Source organism: Cervus canadensis, chromosome 2, assembly GCF_019320065.1.
Source record: "Cervus canadensis isolate Bull #8, Minnesota chromosome 2, ASM1932006v1, whole genome shotgun sequence".
NCBI lineage: Eukaryota > Metazoa > Chordata > Mammalia > Artiodactyla > Cervidae > Cervus > Cervus canadensis.
Genome location: NC_057387.1, coordinates 101127770 through 101145456, shown reverse-complemented (window position 1 = coordinate 101145456; position 17687 = coordinate 101127770). Strand labels below are relative to the sequence as shown.

At 51.1% G+C, this 17687-nt stretch overlaps 2 protein-coding genes across 2 annotated transcripts in view; both read left to right on the top strand.

Moving 5' to 3' along the window:
- Positions 1-17687, top strand: part of BMP8A (bone morphogenetic protein 8a) — a 41631-nt gene that overhangs the window by 11239 nt on the left and 12705 nt on the right. Inside the window, exons 2-3 of the mRNA XM_043461803.1 lie at positions 3467-3656; positions 4082-4230. Of these exons, the coding sequence (XP_043317738.1) occupies positions 3467-3656; positions 4082-4230 (339 nt within the window). The remainder of the gene's footprint in view (positions 1-3466; positions 3657-4081; positions 4231-17687) is intronic.
- Positions 6557-8718, top strand: LOC122437179 (succinyl-CoA:3-ketoacid coenzyme A transferase 2, mitochondrial-like). Its single transcript, XM_043461802.1, has one exon. It carries the CDS (start codon positions 6969-6971, stop codon positions 8520-8522), a length of 1554 nt encoding a protein of 517 aa, XP_043317737.1. The 5' UTR covers positions 6557-6968; the 3' UTR covers positions 8523-8718.

Here is a 17687-nt window from a genome sequence, read left to right as displayed (position 1 = left end):
TGTACAGGCCTTGGCCTTTCCCCTGAATTCCTTCTACAGAGCATCCCACAGCTGCAGCAGGATGGAAGCAGGGCCAGGTCAACTCCGAGGTGGGGAGGTTCTGCCGTTTTTGCAGCACTGGATGGTGGAGGGCCACTGCAGTGGAAGGAGCCCAGAGGAGAGCCAGAACTCCTGGGTTCTGTCTCCACACGTGCATAAAACTGGGAGAAGACTGTGTGCAGTGATCTTTCTTCCTTGAGATCTGATGTTCTGGAATCGTCAGCACGTTCATAAAGAAAAGGCCAGGTGTTGCTTTACGCCCGAGCCAGAACGCAGTGGACGGCCCTACTGGTGTGGCAGGGGGACTGCCTCTCCTGGCCTGGGCATCTTTGGGAGATTCCAGACCTTGGTTAGAGGGGAAAGTGGAGGCTGGGCATGAGTGTGCACTGATAAGGAAATGCTCCTGAATAATCGGATAGAAGCTTGTGCCGGGCCACAACCAACTGCGGCCACAGGAGCAGACATGGCTTTGGACACTTTCATTTCATTTCTGTATCAAATGGTCATTTTGTAGATGTGGATTCTGAGACCCAGTGGATCAAGTGTCTTCATAAAGGTCAGGCAGGTGGAAAGGAGGCTCTTTGAAGCTATCCAAATGCCTTTCAATTGCACTGATACATTTTTATGTGATATAATCTTTCATCCCATAATTTATTTAGAAGAATAAAGCTGAATGTCTATCTTTCATCTTCTATGGCTCTTGAGTCACACATGAAACCCCCATTGGTGCTGGCAAGATGTTCTTACTTTGTTATGTCTGTTAGGTGAGGAAATTAGGGGTTAACCCCCCTCCCACCTCCTAAGGAATGGCCTTCGCTCCTATCCCATGATCCCTGCGCTTTACAAAGCCCTTTCACAGCCCTGTGTGGAAAGGACCCTAGGACCTCCCCCCACCTTCCCAGATGCGCAGACTGAGGCCAACCACAGGAAGGACCTGGTTGCTGACAGAGTCAGGGCACAGACCAGAAGCCCCAGTTGGAGATCAGAGCATCTCCGCCCCTCAGTGCTGTTTTAGTGGCTAGAGCAGGGGCAGCCAGCCCGGGAACTACCATAGGGAACATGCAAGGCTCAATAAATGCTGCTCCTTAACACTGGCATCTGAGAACCATCTTCCCTAATCCACAGAAGCAACTGCTGAAAAGCCATACATGCACAGGTTCCAGCAAAGAAAGAGGGGCAGGGTGGCGGTGGGGGAGGGCTCTCCTTTGGCTAGTGACAGTAATGTTTAGTTTATTGCCTCATCTCAGAAGTTTTATCCATTTCTGATGAAAATCATTTTCCTAAAAATCTCCCACCGCTAGTGCTTGCCTGGAACAGCTGGGGCAGGCAGTTTCCTGTGTGGGAACTATGGGATGGGGGTTGGGAGGGCATCGCTTTCACAAACCCACAGCACAGAAGCTGGGAGCTGAGGTCAGTCCAGGGGAACAGGGCTCTCTGGACCCAGCACATGTGGGCCCCCAGGTCAGCAAAGGATGCGGAGACCGCGGAGCTTGGTGTCCATGGAGCTGGCCGGTTCCTGGTGGTTCCCTCAGTCCTGGATCCAACGTGAGCCAGTGTCAGGCCTGCAGACAGGTTCCCAGGGACCCACCTGTCAGCCCCCTCTGTGCCTCGGGGGCAGATACACTCAAGGATGCTTTGAGAGGGGTCCAGCACAGGGCATGGCTGGGCGACCCCTTTTCATTCTTGGGGTCACTCCCTGGAACAGCTAACAGCCCGGACCTATTTCATCCTGCAGATCAGGGCCGCTTCCATAGCCATGTAACAGAGGTGGTCTCTGCAGTTACCTAATCCATGGAAATTGTCCCCAAAGCTGTGTGTGTGTGTCTGTAGGGAGGAGGGGACTCATGTGGTGATATTCATGGTGAGTATCACTCGGCGAGGGTCCAGAACCCTGCCCTCCATGCCCTGCCTGTGTGGAAGGACCTGGATCTGCCCATGTCATGCTGCCCACGAAACAGCCTGGCCCATGGTGGGCATTTGCTGTGGGTCCAGCCCCCGACAGACAATGGAGGTTCTGTTCCCTCCTCCCTGGTCTGGGGATGAAAAGCCCATCTCCTTCCCAAACACGTGTGTCCACCGGCCCCACCCAGCACAGCTGTTTGCCCATCCCTGGACCAGGTCCCCACCGCGAGGACAGGAAGTGCTCCCACATCCTCCTCCACCACCAGCCTGGTGACTTGTGGTCGCTGAGTCCAGTAGCCAGAGAGAGAATTTTTAAAAAGACTCACAAACATGTAATTAAAATCTCAGTGTTGGTTTTAGGGGAAGGCTTAGGGCGGCTCCCGCCCCTGCTTTATGGAAACACAGATTTTTAGTGTTTGAAAGTGACAGGAGGCTAAAGTGAGATGCCCTAAATATACTGTCCTGGGCATTTCCGGCAGCTGGGGAAATGTGGGGTTTACTCCACTCCTGCGGTCTCCCGCCCAGACTGTGAGAGCAGCCTCGCTACCAGCTCACCTCGGGCCCCTGCAGTCTGGGCTTTACCCTCGCCTCCACACACAGCTTCCACTCCACCCTCAGACCACAGCTCCTGCTGCCCAGAACCCTGGCCCTCCACGGTCAGAGCCCAGCCCCCGCTCCGAGGCCAGGATTCCAGCCCTCGCGTTTAGGCCACAGCCAGACTCACACCCCGAGCCCCAGCTCCGCACACCTGTGCGTAGAGGTCCCCTCTGCCTAGAAAGCCTGTCCTCCAAGACTCCTTCCTGTCCTTCAAGGCCAGTTCAGGTGTCGCCTCCTTCAGGAAGCCCCCTCAGATCACGCCATGGGACCCTTCAGCTTCCCCCGCACTCGACACAGCACCTTTGGGCGCTGTCATCCTACCTCGCCTTCTGGTCCTTTCCGCGTCTCCCTCAGGTCCCCCTCCTCCTCCCGCTTGGCCCTCTCACCCTTTGCTGGGTGTCACGGCTGCTATTTTCCCTGCTGGTGCCATTGTCCCTCAGCTCTCGGCCATTGCTCATGCTGGTCCCTGGCGCTATGGCTTCCTCTCCCTTGACATCATGGCACATCCACTCTCACCCCCAAGGCCCAGCTCCTAAGTCAGCTACACGCCCAATCTCCTCTCACCTGCCATCCAGACACCAGCAGGCGCTGGGAGCCCTCGTCCCACTCAAGTGCACTCAGCTATGTCTCTTTTCAGCCTTGGGTCTTATCTGTCTCCCCAGAGGAGGGACCTGTCCTGTACTCCATCTGTGGGTCCAGCAGGATGCTGAGCGGGGCAGGCCGGGTTTGGGGCTTGGGGGCCAGACGTGGACACTGCCCTGAGCACCACACGGCTCTCGGGGCCCTCTGAGCACCCAGGAGGCAGAGCTGGGACAAGCCTGTTCTTGAGGAGGGAGTCAGGCCCGCCCAGACTGCCCAGGCCCCCGGCTCCCACCCTGGAGCCCGAGCCCGAACCACGAGTGACCGCCAGCCCCGCTCTGCCTTGCAGTGGAGCGCGACCCCGCCCTGGGCCACCAGGAGCCCCACTGGAAGGAGTTCCGCTTTGACCTGACTCAGATCCCGGCCGGGGAGGCCGTCACAGCCGCGGAGTTCCGGATTTACAAGCTGCCCAGCACCCACCCGCTCAACCAGACGCTCCACATCAGCATGTTCGAGGTGGTCCCGGAGCAGTCCAACAGGTGCCTGCCCCACACCCCCCTACACACCCGCTCAAGCCTCTGTCCGAGTGTCTGGTCCAGGCCTGGGGTGCATTTCCCAGAAGACAGAAGGGGAGCTTCCTGGGCAGCCCACCCTCAGAGAAGATGTTTGGCCCAAGGCCTCGTGTCACCATGGGGACAGGCCAGCATCAGCCCTGGATTCAAGTCCCCGCCTTGCTGTCTTGGCTGTGGGACCATGGATGGGTCACTGAACTCCTGAGCCTCAGTTTCCCCATCTGTACACAGGCTCTGTAACACCTTTGTAGAGTAGACAGTGAAATAAGGCCTGGAAGGCACCCAGGCCAGAGCCAGGCGGGTAGATGCCCCACTCATGGTCCCCCGGCGGGCACTGGAAACACAAAGGCAGCTGTGCCGGCCCTCGGTTAATTGTTCTTTCGTGTCCACAGGGAGTCTGACTTGTTCTTTTTGGATCTTCAGACGCTCCGATCTGGGGACGAGGGCTGGCTGGTGTTGGACGTGACAGCAGCCAGTGACCGCTGGCTCTTGAACCGTAACAAGGACCTGGGACTCCGCCTCTATGTGGAAACAGATGATGGTAAGACTGGGGTCAGCACCAAACCGTCCTCTGGGGGCTCCTCCAAGGAAGCTGCTGGCAGCAGACACAGCTGGAGCCCCCTCATCTGGCCCCGAGGGCTGGCCTTTCTCAGGCGAGGGGACCCAGTGGGTAGGTAGAAGGGTCCCACAGTGTGGCACAGCAGGAAGGCCCCTACTGGCAGAGATCCTCTCCTCCTGCAGGACCAAGACTAGAGCTGCTAAGAGTGAGTTCATGGTTTCCCTCCCCAAGAAATGGGTGAGTCTTTCTACTCTACAGAGCTACCTTGTGCCCCAGGAGTTTCTGTCATGGGCAGAGTGAGGGGATGTGCTCACACCCTTAGGCTCTTAGGCAGAGGCCCGGGTATGAATCTGGACTCTGCAGCCTTCCAAGTCAGTGACCTTGGCAGGTTGCTTGCCTTTCCAAGTCTCAGTTTCCTTATCTGTTAAGTAAGGATCCGTGCCTTCATGCATTCATTCAGCAGGTGTTTGGGGGAGAGCCTCTTTTATCCTGGCAATGGGACTAGAAATGCTGAAGGTGGGCCCATGTTGGTGTGTCTGAGTTACAGCAAGGGGCTGCCGTGGCTGGAGCACAGTGGGACAGGGAGTGATTGTGAGGAGGTTGAGAGAAGTGGCCAAAATATCAAGTATGAAATCAGTGTTATTTTTTTTAAGAGCAATGGAGGATGGCAGGATCTGATTCAGCTTTTTATAAAACCACCCTCTGAGACACTCCCCCTCAAGGAGGTGTAGCCTCTTCCCCTCCTTCAGTGTGGGCTACACTTGGTGACTTGCTTCCAAAGTGTGCACAGGCTGAGGCAGTAACTTTAGGGAGGACCCTGAGCGGCACCCCCTCAGCCAGGTGCTTGGGCTCCCATGAACACCTCACGTAGCTCCCAGACACCCTTGATCTGACAAGATGAGAACACTTCACCTCCGTGGTCTTTATCCTCGAAACCCAGAACCCCAGTCTCATCATGAGAAAACTACCAGACAACCTGAACTGAAGCACATTCTACAGAAAAAAAGACACTGATGGAGAACTAATGAAATCCGAGTCAGTCATGGTGTTTAGTAAATAATAAGAAACCAATATTGGTTCATTAGTTGTAAAAAAGGTACCATAATCATTTAAATGTTAACACTTGCCAGGTGAAACTGGGTCTGAGCATGTGAGAACTCTATATAATCTTAGAGTATTTTCTCTGAATCCCAACTATTATAAAATGAAAAGTTCATTTATCTTATGTACAAAATAAAGGTCCCCTGACTTCAGTGGGGAGAGTAGACTGTGGGGGACAAGAGCGAAGTCAGAGAGGCCCCAGAGCCTCACAGGGTTGAGGTGGGAGCTGGGGATGGGGGTGCTTGTCCAGGGGCGAAACGGAGGAGGGTGCTTGGAGGAGGTGTCAGTGACAGGACTGAGTCAGTGGCTCTTTTTAACAGGTTTGGTTTTGTTTTTTCCCGAGGTGGGGAAAAACAGAGGAGGAGCAGGTTTGATACAGGAAGGCAAGAGGTCTCCTTCGGCGGGGGTGTCGTTGAGGCCCGGCTAGACTATCCATGGAAATGTCGATCCTGGACCGGGAGTGCTGGGGACAGAGGTGTTGGAGCCCGTGACCCAGTTCAGTTCAGTTCAGTCGCTCAGTTGTGTCCGACTCTTCGTGATCCCATGAATCGCAGCACGCCAGGCCTCCCTGTCCATCACCAACTCCCGGAGTTCAGTCAAACTCATGTCCATCGAGTCAGTGATGCCATCCAACCATCTCATCCTCTGTCGTCCCATTCTCCTCCTGCCCCTAGTCCCTCCCAGCATCCGGGTCTTTTCCAATGAGTCAACTCTTCGCATGAGGTGGCCAAAGTATTGGAGTTTCAGCTTCAGCATCAGTCCTTCCAGTGAACACCCAGGACTGATCTCCTTTAGGATGGTCTGGTTGGAAAACAACAGAATGGGAAAGACTAGAGATCTCTTCAAGAAAATTAGAGATACCAAGGGAACATTTCATGCAAAAATGGGCTCGATAAAGGACAGAAATGGTACGGACCTAACAGAAGCAGAAGGTATTAAGAAGAGGTGGCAAGAATACACAGAAGTGTACAAAAAAGATCTTCATGAGCCAGATAATCACGATGGTGTGATCACTCACCTAGAGCCAGACATCCTGGAATGTGAAGTCAAGTGGGCCTTAGAAAGCATCACTATGAACAAATCTAGTGGAGGTGATGGAATTCCAATTGAGCTATTTCAAATCCTGAAAGATGACGCTGTGAAAGTGCTGCATTCAATATGCCAGCAAATTTGGAAAACTCAGCAGTGGCCACAGGACTGGAAAAGATCAGTTTTCATTCCAATCCCGTTACCCAGAAGTGGATTTTATTGGGGGTGGGGGGGTGGTGAGTTGACAGGAGTAGCGCGCCTGGGAGGAAGGGCGACGATGGAGAGGGCAGGAGGCCGGCGCCCAGGCTTCCCGGGAGGGACGTCGCCTCGGGGTCTCCGAGTGTCAGGCCCCGGATCCCTCTGGTCCTCTAGACGATCCAGGCGGTCCCGCCGCCTGCCCGGCGGCCCGGGAAGCTCGGCCCCTCGGGCCCTCGGAGTGCGGAGACCGAGCGGAGCGGCGGAAACCAGCCGGGCGGGCGCTTCACGGCTGGGCGCCCCCTGCTCTGTGACGCGCGGGCGGGGACGCACGGTTGCCTCCTGTCCCCGCCTGTCCCCGCTGGGCCCGGAGCCCGAGCCGGAGCGGAGCGACGATGGCGGCTCTGCGGCTCTTGGCGTCTGTGCTCAGGCGGCGGGTCCCCGCCGGCCGCTCGGGGCGCGCGCTGGCGAAGGGTGGCGCCTGCGGCTTCGCCTGCAGCGCCCGCGCGCGCGCCAGGTTCTACACGGACCCGGTGAAGGCCGTGAGAGACATCACTGACGGCTCGAGGATCATGATCGGGGGCTTCGGGCTCTGCGGGATCCCAGAGAACCTGATAGGGGCGCTGCTGAAGACCCGCGTGAAGGACTTGACCGTGGTCAGCAGCAACGTGGGGGTGGAGAACTTCGGTCTCGGCCTTTTACTGGGGACCAAGCAGATCACCCGCATCATCTGCTCCTACCTGGGGGAGAACTCGCTCTGTGAGCACCAGTACCTGGCAGGCGAGCTGGAGCTGGAGATCACGCCCCAGGGCACCCTGGCCGAGCGCATCCGCGCGGGGGGCGCCGGTGTGCCCGCCTTCTACACCCCCACGGCCTACGGGACCTTGGTCCAGGAGGGAGGCGCACCCATCAGGTACTTACCGGACGGCCACATCGCCATCCTCAGCCAGCCCAGGGAGGTGAGGGAGTTTCATGGGCAGCACTACCTGCTGGAGCATGCCATCACCGCCGATTTTGCTTTGGTGAAAGGCTGGAAGGCCGACTGGGCAGGAAATGTCATCTTCAGGGCCAGCGCCAGGAACTTCAACGTGCCCATGTGCAAAGCTGCCAGAACCTCCGTGGTGGAGGTTGAAGAAATTGTGGATGTGGGGTCCTTTGCCCCAGAAGACATCCATGTTCCTAACATTTATGTAGATCGCATTATACAGGGGGAAAAATATGAGAAAAGAATTGAGCGTTTAACCGTCCGGAAAGAGGATGATGAAATATGCAAGTCTTCAGATAACATAAGGACACGGATCATCAAGCGGGCAGCTCTTGAATTTGAGGACGGCATGTACGCCAATCTGGGCATCGGCATCCCTCTCCTGGCCCCCAACTACATCAGCCCCAACATCACCGTGCACCTTCACAGTGAGAATGGGATCTTGGGCTTGGGTCCCTTTCCACTAAAAGAGGAGGTGGACGCGGACCTCATCAACGCGGGCAAGCAGACAGTCACCCTTCTTCCCGGGGGCTGTTTTTTCTCCAGCGATGAATCATTTGCCATGATTCGGGGGGGACACATCAACCTGACCTTGCTGGGAGCCATGCAGGTTTCCAAATACGGTGACCTGGCTAACTGGATGATACCCGGCAGGAAGGTGAAAGGCATGGGGGGTGCGATGGATCTGGTGTCCAGTTCCAAGACACGCGTGGTGGTCACCATGGAGCACTGCAACAAGGCCAACGAACCCAAGATCGTGGAGAAGTGCACCATGCCGCTGACTGGGAAGCGGTGCGTGGACCGAATCATCACCGAGAAGGCCGTGTTTGACGTGCACAAGAAGACAGGACTGACCCTGATTGAGCTCTGGGAAGGCCTAACCGTGGAGGACATCAAAAAGAGCACGGGGAGCCCCTTTGCCATCTCCCCGAATCTCAGACCCATGCAGCAGGTCAAAATGTAGCCCGAGAGTGAACCTCAGTCCCAGAGTGTGTGCTTCTGCCTTCACCTCCCAGGACTGCATTCCAAGGAAGCCACAGTCACAGTTGTACATTTCACCAGCATCTGGCCGGCTTTGTCCTGCCATCCCAGGCCGGCTGCCCCTGGATAGGCTTTGTTCTCTCAAGAGAGATGTGCCTTTAATTAAAAATGAAAGGAAAACAGAGAAACTGCCTTTGTATGTCCTGTGAGTTCTGCGAAACCTCTGTTTCCCTCACCCTCCTCACTGTCTGTGATATTGTTACTGAAAATGCAAGTCCTTGTTCCTGATGCACAGTGAGGCCAAACTACGAAAACACTGGAGTTTGGAACAAAGAAAGGTTTATTTCAGGGCCATGCAAAGAGATGCGTGGTTTATGCCCTAAGAACCCTGAAAACTTTCAGCAAAGCCCTTTTATAGGCAAGGTGAGGAAGGGTCATGGTTAGTTGTTCCAGACTTCTTGGTGACAGATTCTTCGCTCTTAAAGTCAGGTCATTGTCAGGTAAGGATGTTCCTGTAAGTCTCTACCAAATGAATGTTATTCTCTGCCCTGACAAGAAAGGGAAAGGTCCCAAGGCACAACTTTCACCCTCCAGGGTCTCAGTCCTAGCTAAGCGGAGGCAGATCTCAGTTGGCAGCTCCCTCAGGGCCAGGTTCCCAGACTCTGCCCAGCTATCATCACTAAAGGAGCCAGGCACCCAACCCAACCAGCTCTTAGGCTCCTCAGGCCGCCCAAAGAGGGGGGAGATCAGGTCCCACAAACTGTGACCCAGGCAGACTACCACTGCTATCTGGCCACAGAGACAAGGATTGGGGAGAGGTTCACTGCTGCCTCAAGGCCTGGGCCCAGGCTAGTTGATGGCCTTGGTGAGGGCTCTGGAGCCCTAAAGGATATAGCCCTCAGTCTGTTCCCTGGGCACCCCAGCTCACCTGCTGGCCCAAGCCTGGGTGAGCTGGAGGGCTTCCGGGAGAAAACCAGGATCCACCTGTTACCCACTCTCCACCTCATGACCCTCACTCCACTGTTTTCTGAATCCCCTCACTAACTGTCCTTTCTTGACAATTGGTGGCTTGTAGGCGGGGCCCATTGGAGAAGGAAATGGCAACCCACTCCAGTATTCTTGCCTAGAGAATCCTGTGGACAAAGGAGCCTGGTGGGCTGCTGTCCATAGGGTTGCATAGAGTCGGACAGGACTGAAGCAATTTAGCATGCATGCATGCGTTGGAGAAGGAAATGGCAATCCACTCCAGTATTCTTGCCTGGAGAACCCCAGGGACGGAGGAGCCTGGTGGGCTGCCGTCTATGGGGTCGCAGAGAGTCGGACTCGGCCTGAAGCGACTTAGCAGCAGCAGCAGCAACAGCAGCCGCAGGCGGGGCCCATTATAGCACCGACCAATGACTGAACAGGACCAGTAATGGTCACTCATTGACAGTTGGTTCCTTATGGGGGAGCGAGGCACCGACCAATGGCTGAGCAGGACCCGTTGCTTGGCAACAGGGTGCGGAGTAATGAGAAGCAGCAATGGCTGCAGGTTAGGGGCTGCCCTCACTGCTCTGTTACAATATTTACCTTAAATTCTTTGCAGCTTGAGATGATCCCACAGTAAGGGTTTCATTGAAGTGTCTGCTGTCATAAGTGGATCCTGAAATGTAAGGGAAAGTAATGGAGGAGAATCTGTTACGGAGCACAAGTTCTCTCTGCTCACCGCTTGACGGATCAACCAATCTGGAGACAAGTTTTAGGAGCAAGGAAGAATGACTCTAAGAAAGCTAGCAGACCGAAAAGATGGCAGACTAGCGTCTCAAAAAAACCATCTTGTGCCAGTCCCCATTTGGGCCCCTTTTAGGCAGAGGAGGGGGAAGGGACTACTGCAGCGCCAGCCAGTGGCTTACTGGGACCACTAACAGTTGCTTGTTGACAGTAGTTCATTTAGGGGAGGGTCTTGGGAGAGGTCCCGCCCCTGTTCCCCACTGCCAATGTCCATTTCACAGTCTTGTGGTAAAAAGGGGTAAGGATCTTTCTGACTACTTCCTGTTGAATAGGGGCAATGAGGGGATGATTCTGAAATGGAATTGATCAGCTTTGGGTTGAGAATATTCGTTAAAATTTTAATAAGCACTACAATTCTTTATCTTGAGAATATTCGTTAAAATTTTAGTAAGCACTACAATTCTTTATCTACAACTATTTGAACATAATGAAATCCTTCTATGAAAGTGAAAATATTTATTTATTTGGGGCTGCATCGGGTCTTAGTGGCGGCACGTAGGATCTTTGCCTTGACCTGCAGAATCTTCCGTTGTGGCACACAGGTTCACAGGTTTCTCTCTAGTTATGGTGCATGGGCTCAGTAGTTATGGCGTGCCAGGCTTATTTGCCCCACAGCATGTGAGATCTAGGTTCCCAGGGATCAACCCCACATCCCCTGTATTGGAAGGCAGATTCTTAACCACTGGACCACCAGGGAAGTACCTACCATGAAATTTTAATCTCAGAAATTACCCTTTTCAAAGAGTAACCTTAAATCTTCTAAGGGTTCACAAACCCGTTGCTCTCTAGGTCTCTCAGGAGTTGGGTCATTTTCTCCCTTTTGAAAATATTTATTTGGCGGTACATAGGACCCAGTTCCCTGACCAGGGATGGAACTCAGGCCCCCTGAAATGGGAGCATAGAGTCTTAGCCACAGGACCAGAAGAGAAGTCCCAAGAGCTGGGTCATTTTCTGATGACAATGGGGCTATCTTAATCCAAGTGAGATGAATCCATGGCTTTACTTCAATTAAACTGACAGATGAGTGCATGATAAGGACCACATGTGGTCCTGTCCACTTGCGATCAGCTGATGCTCAGGCCCTTATTCTCTCTGGGTTTGAAGGAGAGAAAACTATCTTGGTCTCCAGATGCGAAAGGATACGAGGCTACCTCAGTTGGATAGTCAGACCTGCTGGAAGCAAACTCATGAACAGAGGTTAGTATAGTGGTTAGTATAGTGCCCAGAGTTTTCACAGAATTGGCAACTGCTAGATCTTTCAGAGCACTTATAGATTCTCCTGCCCAGGCAGACATCTGGAATGACCACAATGATACAATATTTCAGAGGGGCTTAATTTAAGCCTACTTCTGGGAACCACTCTGACTAGTAGCAGGGCAACTGGCAAGGCTGTATTCCAAATTAAGTTAGTCTCTTCACATATTTTAGCAATGCTCCTTTTTAATGTATGGTTCATTTTCTTGGTTTTTTCTGCTGATTGTGTTCTCCAGGATGAATGTAGCTTCCAAGTAATTTGCAGTGCCTTAGACACTTGTTCGGTTTTGCTAGAGACAAAAGCAGGCCTATCATCACTTTGAAGGGAATGAAGCAGTCTGAATTGGGAGATTATTTCCTTAAAGAGGGCTTCCCTTGTGGCTCAGACAGTAAAAAATCCGCCTGCAATGCAGGAGACTGGGGTTTGATCCCTGGGTTGGGAAGATTCCCCTGGAGAAGGGAACAGCTACCCACTCCAGGATTCTGGCCTGGAGAATTCCATGGACAGAGGAGCCTGGCAGGCTACAGTCCATGGGGTCACACAGAGTTGGACACAACTGAGCAACTTACACTTTCACTTTCCTTAAGGAGAACCTTAAGCATTTCTGAGGCTTTTTCTTTCCTGGTGGGATATGCCTCCACTTACCCTGAAAGAGTGTGCAGAAATGCTAGTGGGCATCTGAAATTTCCTGTGACTCAAAGCATTTGAGTAGTCTGTTTGCCAGTCCTCAGAGGGGCAGGCTCCTCTGTGTTGAGTCCCTATCTGAGGAGGTCTAACAGCAGTCTTGGGGCTATTTTTCGCACAAATCATGCAATTTTGAGTGACTCACTGGATGGTCCTTTGTACATTAGGCCCCATTTATGTACTTTTGCACTCGGTAGTCGAAGTAAAGGGCTCAAAACCATGTCCCTTTAAAGCTTCATAGAGGGGCTTCACCATGAGCCCATAGTTCAGGATCCAAATCCAACAGAATACTGCCATTCCCAGAAACCCCCTCAGTTGTCTGTGAATCTTGGGTGTTCCCAAGCCTGTGATTACCTGCAGGCAAAGTACCTCACTGTCCATGGGAAAGAACAAAACTCAGACATGTGACTTACTGCTTATGTACTTGGGCCTTTTTCTGGGAGACCTTGTATCCACAATGGGCCAAATAATTCAGGGTTCTTATGGTGTTTTGTAGACACATCATGTGTAAGTCTTGCTAAAAGCATATTGCCCATAGATTGGAATAAGAGTCTTTCATCCAATATTGTTTCTCAGGTCCCTAGCTAACATATCTCCGAACAAGGTGAGGAATTCTTAAGTCCTCGAGGCAGGACTGTCCAACAATACTATTGGACTCTCTGTGTTTCTGGGTCCTGCCATTCAAAAGCAAATAGCTACTGTGATTCTTCTGCAGTAAGAATGCAGAAAAAAGGCATCTTTCAATTCCAAAACTGAGAACAAGTTATTTTCTCCCAGAAGAGTTCTAACCAGAGTGTGTGGATTAGGTTGGGCTTCCCAGGTTGATCAGTGGTAAAGAATCCACCTACCAATACAGGAGATATGGGTTCAATCCCTGGGTCAGGAAGATCCCCCGGAGAAGGAAATGGCAACCCACTCCAGTCTTCTTGCCTAGAAAATGTCATGCACAAAGGGGCCTGGTGGTCTACAGTCCATGGGGTTACAAAGGAGCTGGACATGACCTAGCAAATAAACAACAACAATGGATTAGGTACCACAGAGTGCAAATCTTGAACTATTTCATTAATAGCCCTTGAGTCTTGGACAAAATGATACTCTGTTGAGTTTGGCATTATTTATCTTTATTTTTGGCCGTGCTGGGTCTTCCTTATTGCACTTTTTTCTCTAGTTGCAGCTGGCAGGAGCTACTCTTTTGTTGCGATGCAAGGGCTTCTCATTGCCATGACTTCTCTTGTTGTGGAGCACAGGCTCTAGGCTCATGGGCTTCAGTAGTTTCTGCACTCAGGCTCAGTAATTGTGGCTCACGGGCTTAGGTGCTCCTCAGCATGTGGAATCTTCCAGGACCAGGGATTGAACCCGCGTCCCCTGCATTGGCAAGCGGATTCTTATCCACTGCACCACCCAGAAAGTCCAAGTTTGGCTTTTTGATTGGGAGGATGGGGTGTTATTTGGGAACCTGCAATGTTTAGTCAGTCCTGTTTTAAGAATTTTTTCAAGAATTGGCTGAATTCCCTTTTGGGTCTCTTGCCTCAGAGGGTATTGTTTTAGATTAGGTGTCCCAGTGTCCCTTTTTAATGGGACTTGTATTAGCCATGTATTTTTGGCCTTTCCTGGGGTGCCATCAGCCCATACTTCCAGCCTTACCTTTTTTTAGACCTCAAGGGCAGAAGCGGTGGGGAAGAGCTCTGTCACCTTTTCTGGGGTGTCCATGAGTGCCATCTGTAGCTTACAGCATGCTCTGGTGGGACCCTGATGTCAAGCTACTTTGACAAAAAAGTTACTTGAGCATTTAATTTACAAACAAGATTTCAACCGGAAATATTGGACATGCTGGCATATATAAGAAACTGTATTCCAGGATGAGGTTAACTGGCATTCTAGAAGTTTGTAAGAAAGAATAATTTTGTACTTTTCCAGAAACTCTTGTGACCAGGATGGACTGAGATGTTTTCTGTTACCTTGGTGTTTACCAATCAGAAAGTCAGTCAACTTGTCCTTCACTGTCAAAGTTACCTGGGACCCTGCAGGGAAATTGGAATTGGAACTTAAGTCTAAGGGAGCCCCCAGCCTCTTCATTCATCATCAGACTGTTCCTCTCTTTCTACCATATGAAAGGCTCCTGTCTTTCTTTTATTCTACTTTTTTATTCTTTAGCCTAGGGCACTCCTTCTTCTATGCCCTTCCTCCTTACAGTAAGCACACTGTTTCCTCCCCATGTTGGCTTACTTCTCTTCCGGTTACTTGCTCTCCAGGAATCCAACACTGTGGCCAGAAAAGTTGTGTTCTGTCTTGCATCCTCTTCCCCTGACCTTGTTCTCTGTTGTTGAACACCTTAAAAGCAATATCTACCAGTTGAGAAGGGCTCATTCCAAAGATTCCATCTGACTTTTGTTGTTTTCTTCTTATATCTGGACGCTTTGCCCAATGAAGGTCATATTTACCATTCTCATATTTTCAGGGGCCTCAGGATCTGTACCAGTATTGTGCCTATAAGCTTGATAAATTCTTTCTAGAGACTCTGATGGATCCTCATTGAGTTTTTGGTGTATTTCTTGAATTTCATTTAAGTCTTTTGCCTGATCTTTCAAAGACCCACTAAGATGCACTTCCTATAATGCTTTAGGAGCAGCATGTCTCCATTATTAGGATCCCAGTTGGTCTTAGCAATAGGGACTGACAGATTTGCTTCTGGAATTCCATCTGGATCTGCTAGATGAAGCTGGTTTGCTTCCTCTCTAACCTTGTCAATGACTATCCTTCTTTCGTCCCCAGCAAGCATCATATTCATAAGAGTATGAATGCCTGCCCAGGAGGAATGATGAGTGGCAAAGCTAGCAGTGAAAAGTTCAGTCATATAGAAGGGGTCCTCTCAGTATGTAGGGTTATTGGGTTTTCCAGTGAAACAGATCTGAAGTTGAGAATGGCATATGTATCCATAGAAACCCAGCCGGCTGGCCATCTGCATTAAAGCCTCCTACAGGATATCAGCACAAGGAAAATTGCCGTTTCGGAAGTGGCTCCCAGTCCAAACTGGGTACCCTATTGGGTCTTAAATGGTTACACCAAACCAGGTCCCTGTGCCTGGGAGTTAACATGAAGTGAAGTGAAATTCGCTCAGTTGTGTCCAGCTCTTTGCAACCCCATGGACTATACAGTCCATGGAATTCTCCAGGCCAAAATACTGGAGTGCATAGCCTTTCTCAGAGTGGGTAGCCTTTCCCTTTCTCCAGGGGATCTTCCCAACTCAGGGATCAAACCCAGGTCTCCTGCATTGCTGGCAGATTCTTTACCAGCTGAGCCACAAGGGAAGCCCTAGAATACTGAAGTGGGTAGCCTATCCCTTCTCCAGTGGATCTTCCCGACCCAGGAATTGAACTGGGGTCGCCTGCATTGCAGGCGGATTCTTTACCAACTGAGCTACCAGGGAAACTGGGGGTTAACACAGAACTTCTAATTGATCCCCATAAGTAGGGGAAATAGGAGGCAGTAAACACGTTGGTAGCATGGTGGGTGCAGGGTGGCTCGAACAACTGCTAATGCAGTCTGCTCAGCTAGTGGGAGAGCTAGGTTGGCCAGAGAGGGGTTTAAAGTTTTGAAATAACATGTCCTCACTCTCGCTTTCTTCCTTCCCTCTTGTAGAACAAGTTTTTCCCTTTAGACACTGTACCATGATACAGAAGTCTCTGCCTTCTCCTCCTCCTGATACAGTAGCATAAATGCTTCTACATCAGGATCTCATCATTTCTCCATGCTTTTTCACAGAACAATTCTAGTGCAAGGCTGTATAATAATTAGGTGAGCTGTTCAAGGGCCATTGCTCTCCTGATCCCAATGTATACTGGGACCACATACTATTTTTTTTAAATTTTACTTATTTATTTTTTGGCTGCACAGGGTCTTCATTGCTGCACATGGACTTTCTCTAGTTGCGGCCAGCAGGGGCTATTCTTTGTTGCAGGCACAGGCCCTAGGGCACACAGGCTTCAGTAGTTGTGGTGCAGGCTCACGAGCATTGCTCCAAACCATGTGGGATCTTCCTGGACAGGGATCAAACCTGTGTCCCCTGCATTGGCAGGCAGATTCCCAACCACTGGATCACTAAGGAAGTCCCAGGACCACACACTATTCCAGAAGAATGTCATCTCTTCCTCAGTCATAGGCCCACAGCTATATTTTTACCCATTTATTTAAGATACACTACAAAGGGCTTTCCTTAGGGACAGCTGTATTTCCCATATTTATAAGTTACAGAGTAACAAAACATGGACTTCCTTGGTGCTCCAGTGGCTAAGAATCAGCCTGGCAATGCAGGGGGCATGGGTCCTGTGCACCTAGAGCCTGTGCTCTGTGACCGGAGAAGCCATTGCAATGAGAAGCTCATGTACCGCAACGAGGAGTAACCCCCGCTCGCCACAACCAGAGAAAGCCCACGTGCAGCAGCAAAGACCCAGTGCAGCCAGAAATAAAAATAAATGAGTAAATAATAACTTTTTAAAATAAATTAACAAAAAAACAGCAAAACACAAAAAAGCACCAGCAAATTCCAATACCAAAAGCACAAAGATTCCATCCTGAATGAATGCCAAACAAAACTCAATGAACTGGTTCACAACTGGAAGAGTCCAGCAATTCCCCTCTCCAACAAGATATCCCAATCAAATGAACAAATTGGCTTTTCCCTTAAAGGAAAAAGCCTTAACTGAGAGGAGAAAACCTTCATGGTTTTATACGGTATAGGGAAACTGTTGGCTCCCGAATGTCAGTTCCTTGCTCCAATTGCCATGCACTGGGGCAGCCAGGACCACTTCAGGGAATTTTGAAGGGAAGATCCTCAGGACAAGTGGTCCCAGCAGCTCCTAAGGTCTTACCAGAAAATTCCCCACCTGGGGCCAGCTAGCCACAAGCATCAAGGCTGGCTCACCAAAATTTGTTACTGAGCCCAAGCTAGTTCTGCTCATCAAATGTCAGGCCAATAAACTGGGAGAAAGTTGTCAGGACAAGGAAAAACGACCTTAATCAGAAAGCTAGCAGACCAGGAAGATGGCAAGCCAGTGTTTTAGAAAAAAACTATCTTGTCCCAGTCCAAATTTGGGCTTCTTTTATACAGAGAAGGGGAGTGGGAGGGGCCTACTTCAGTGGCGACCAATGGCTTAGTGGAACTACTAATGGTAGCTCCTTGAGTTGCTCCCTTGTGGGGTGGGGCCCACTGCAGTGCCAACCAGTGGCTGAGCAGGGATGATTAGGTTGTGCCTGCCCTACCCCTGTTATAGAACAACACCCAGAGTCTACAGTAAGGCACAGTTTTACTAGAACCATGAAAATCTGCATAAATGTGAATTTTTTCTGATCAGGAGAAATGCCATCTGAATGAAAGATGTTTTTCCTTTGGCCCTCTGACTTTCTTTCTAGGGCCTTTCATTTTGTCACTCTTTTACTTGT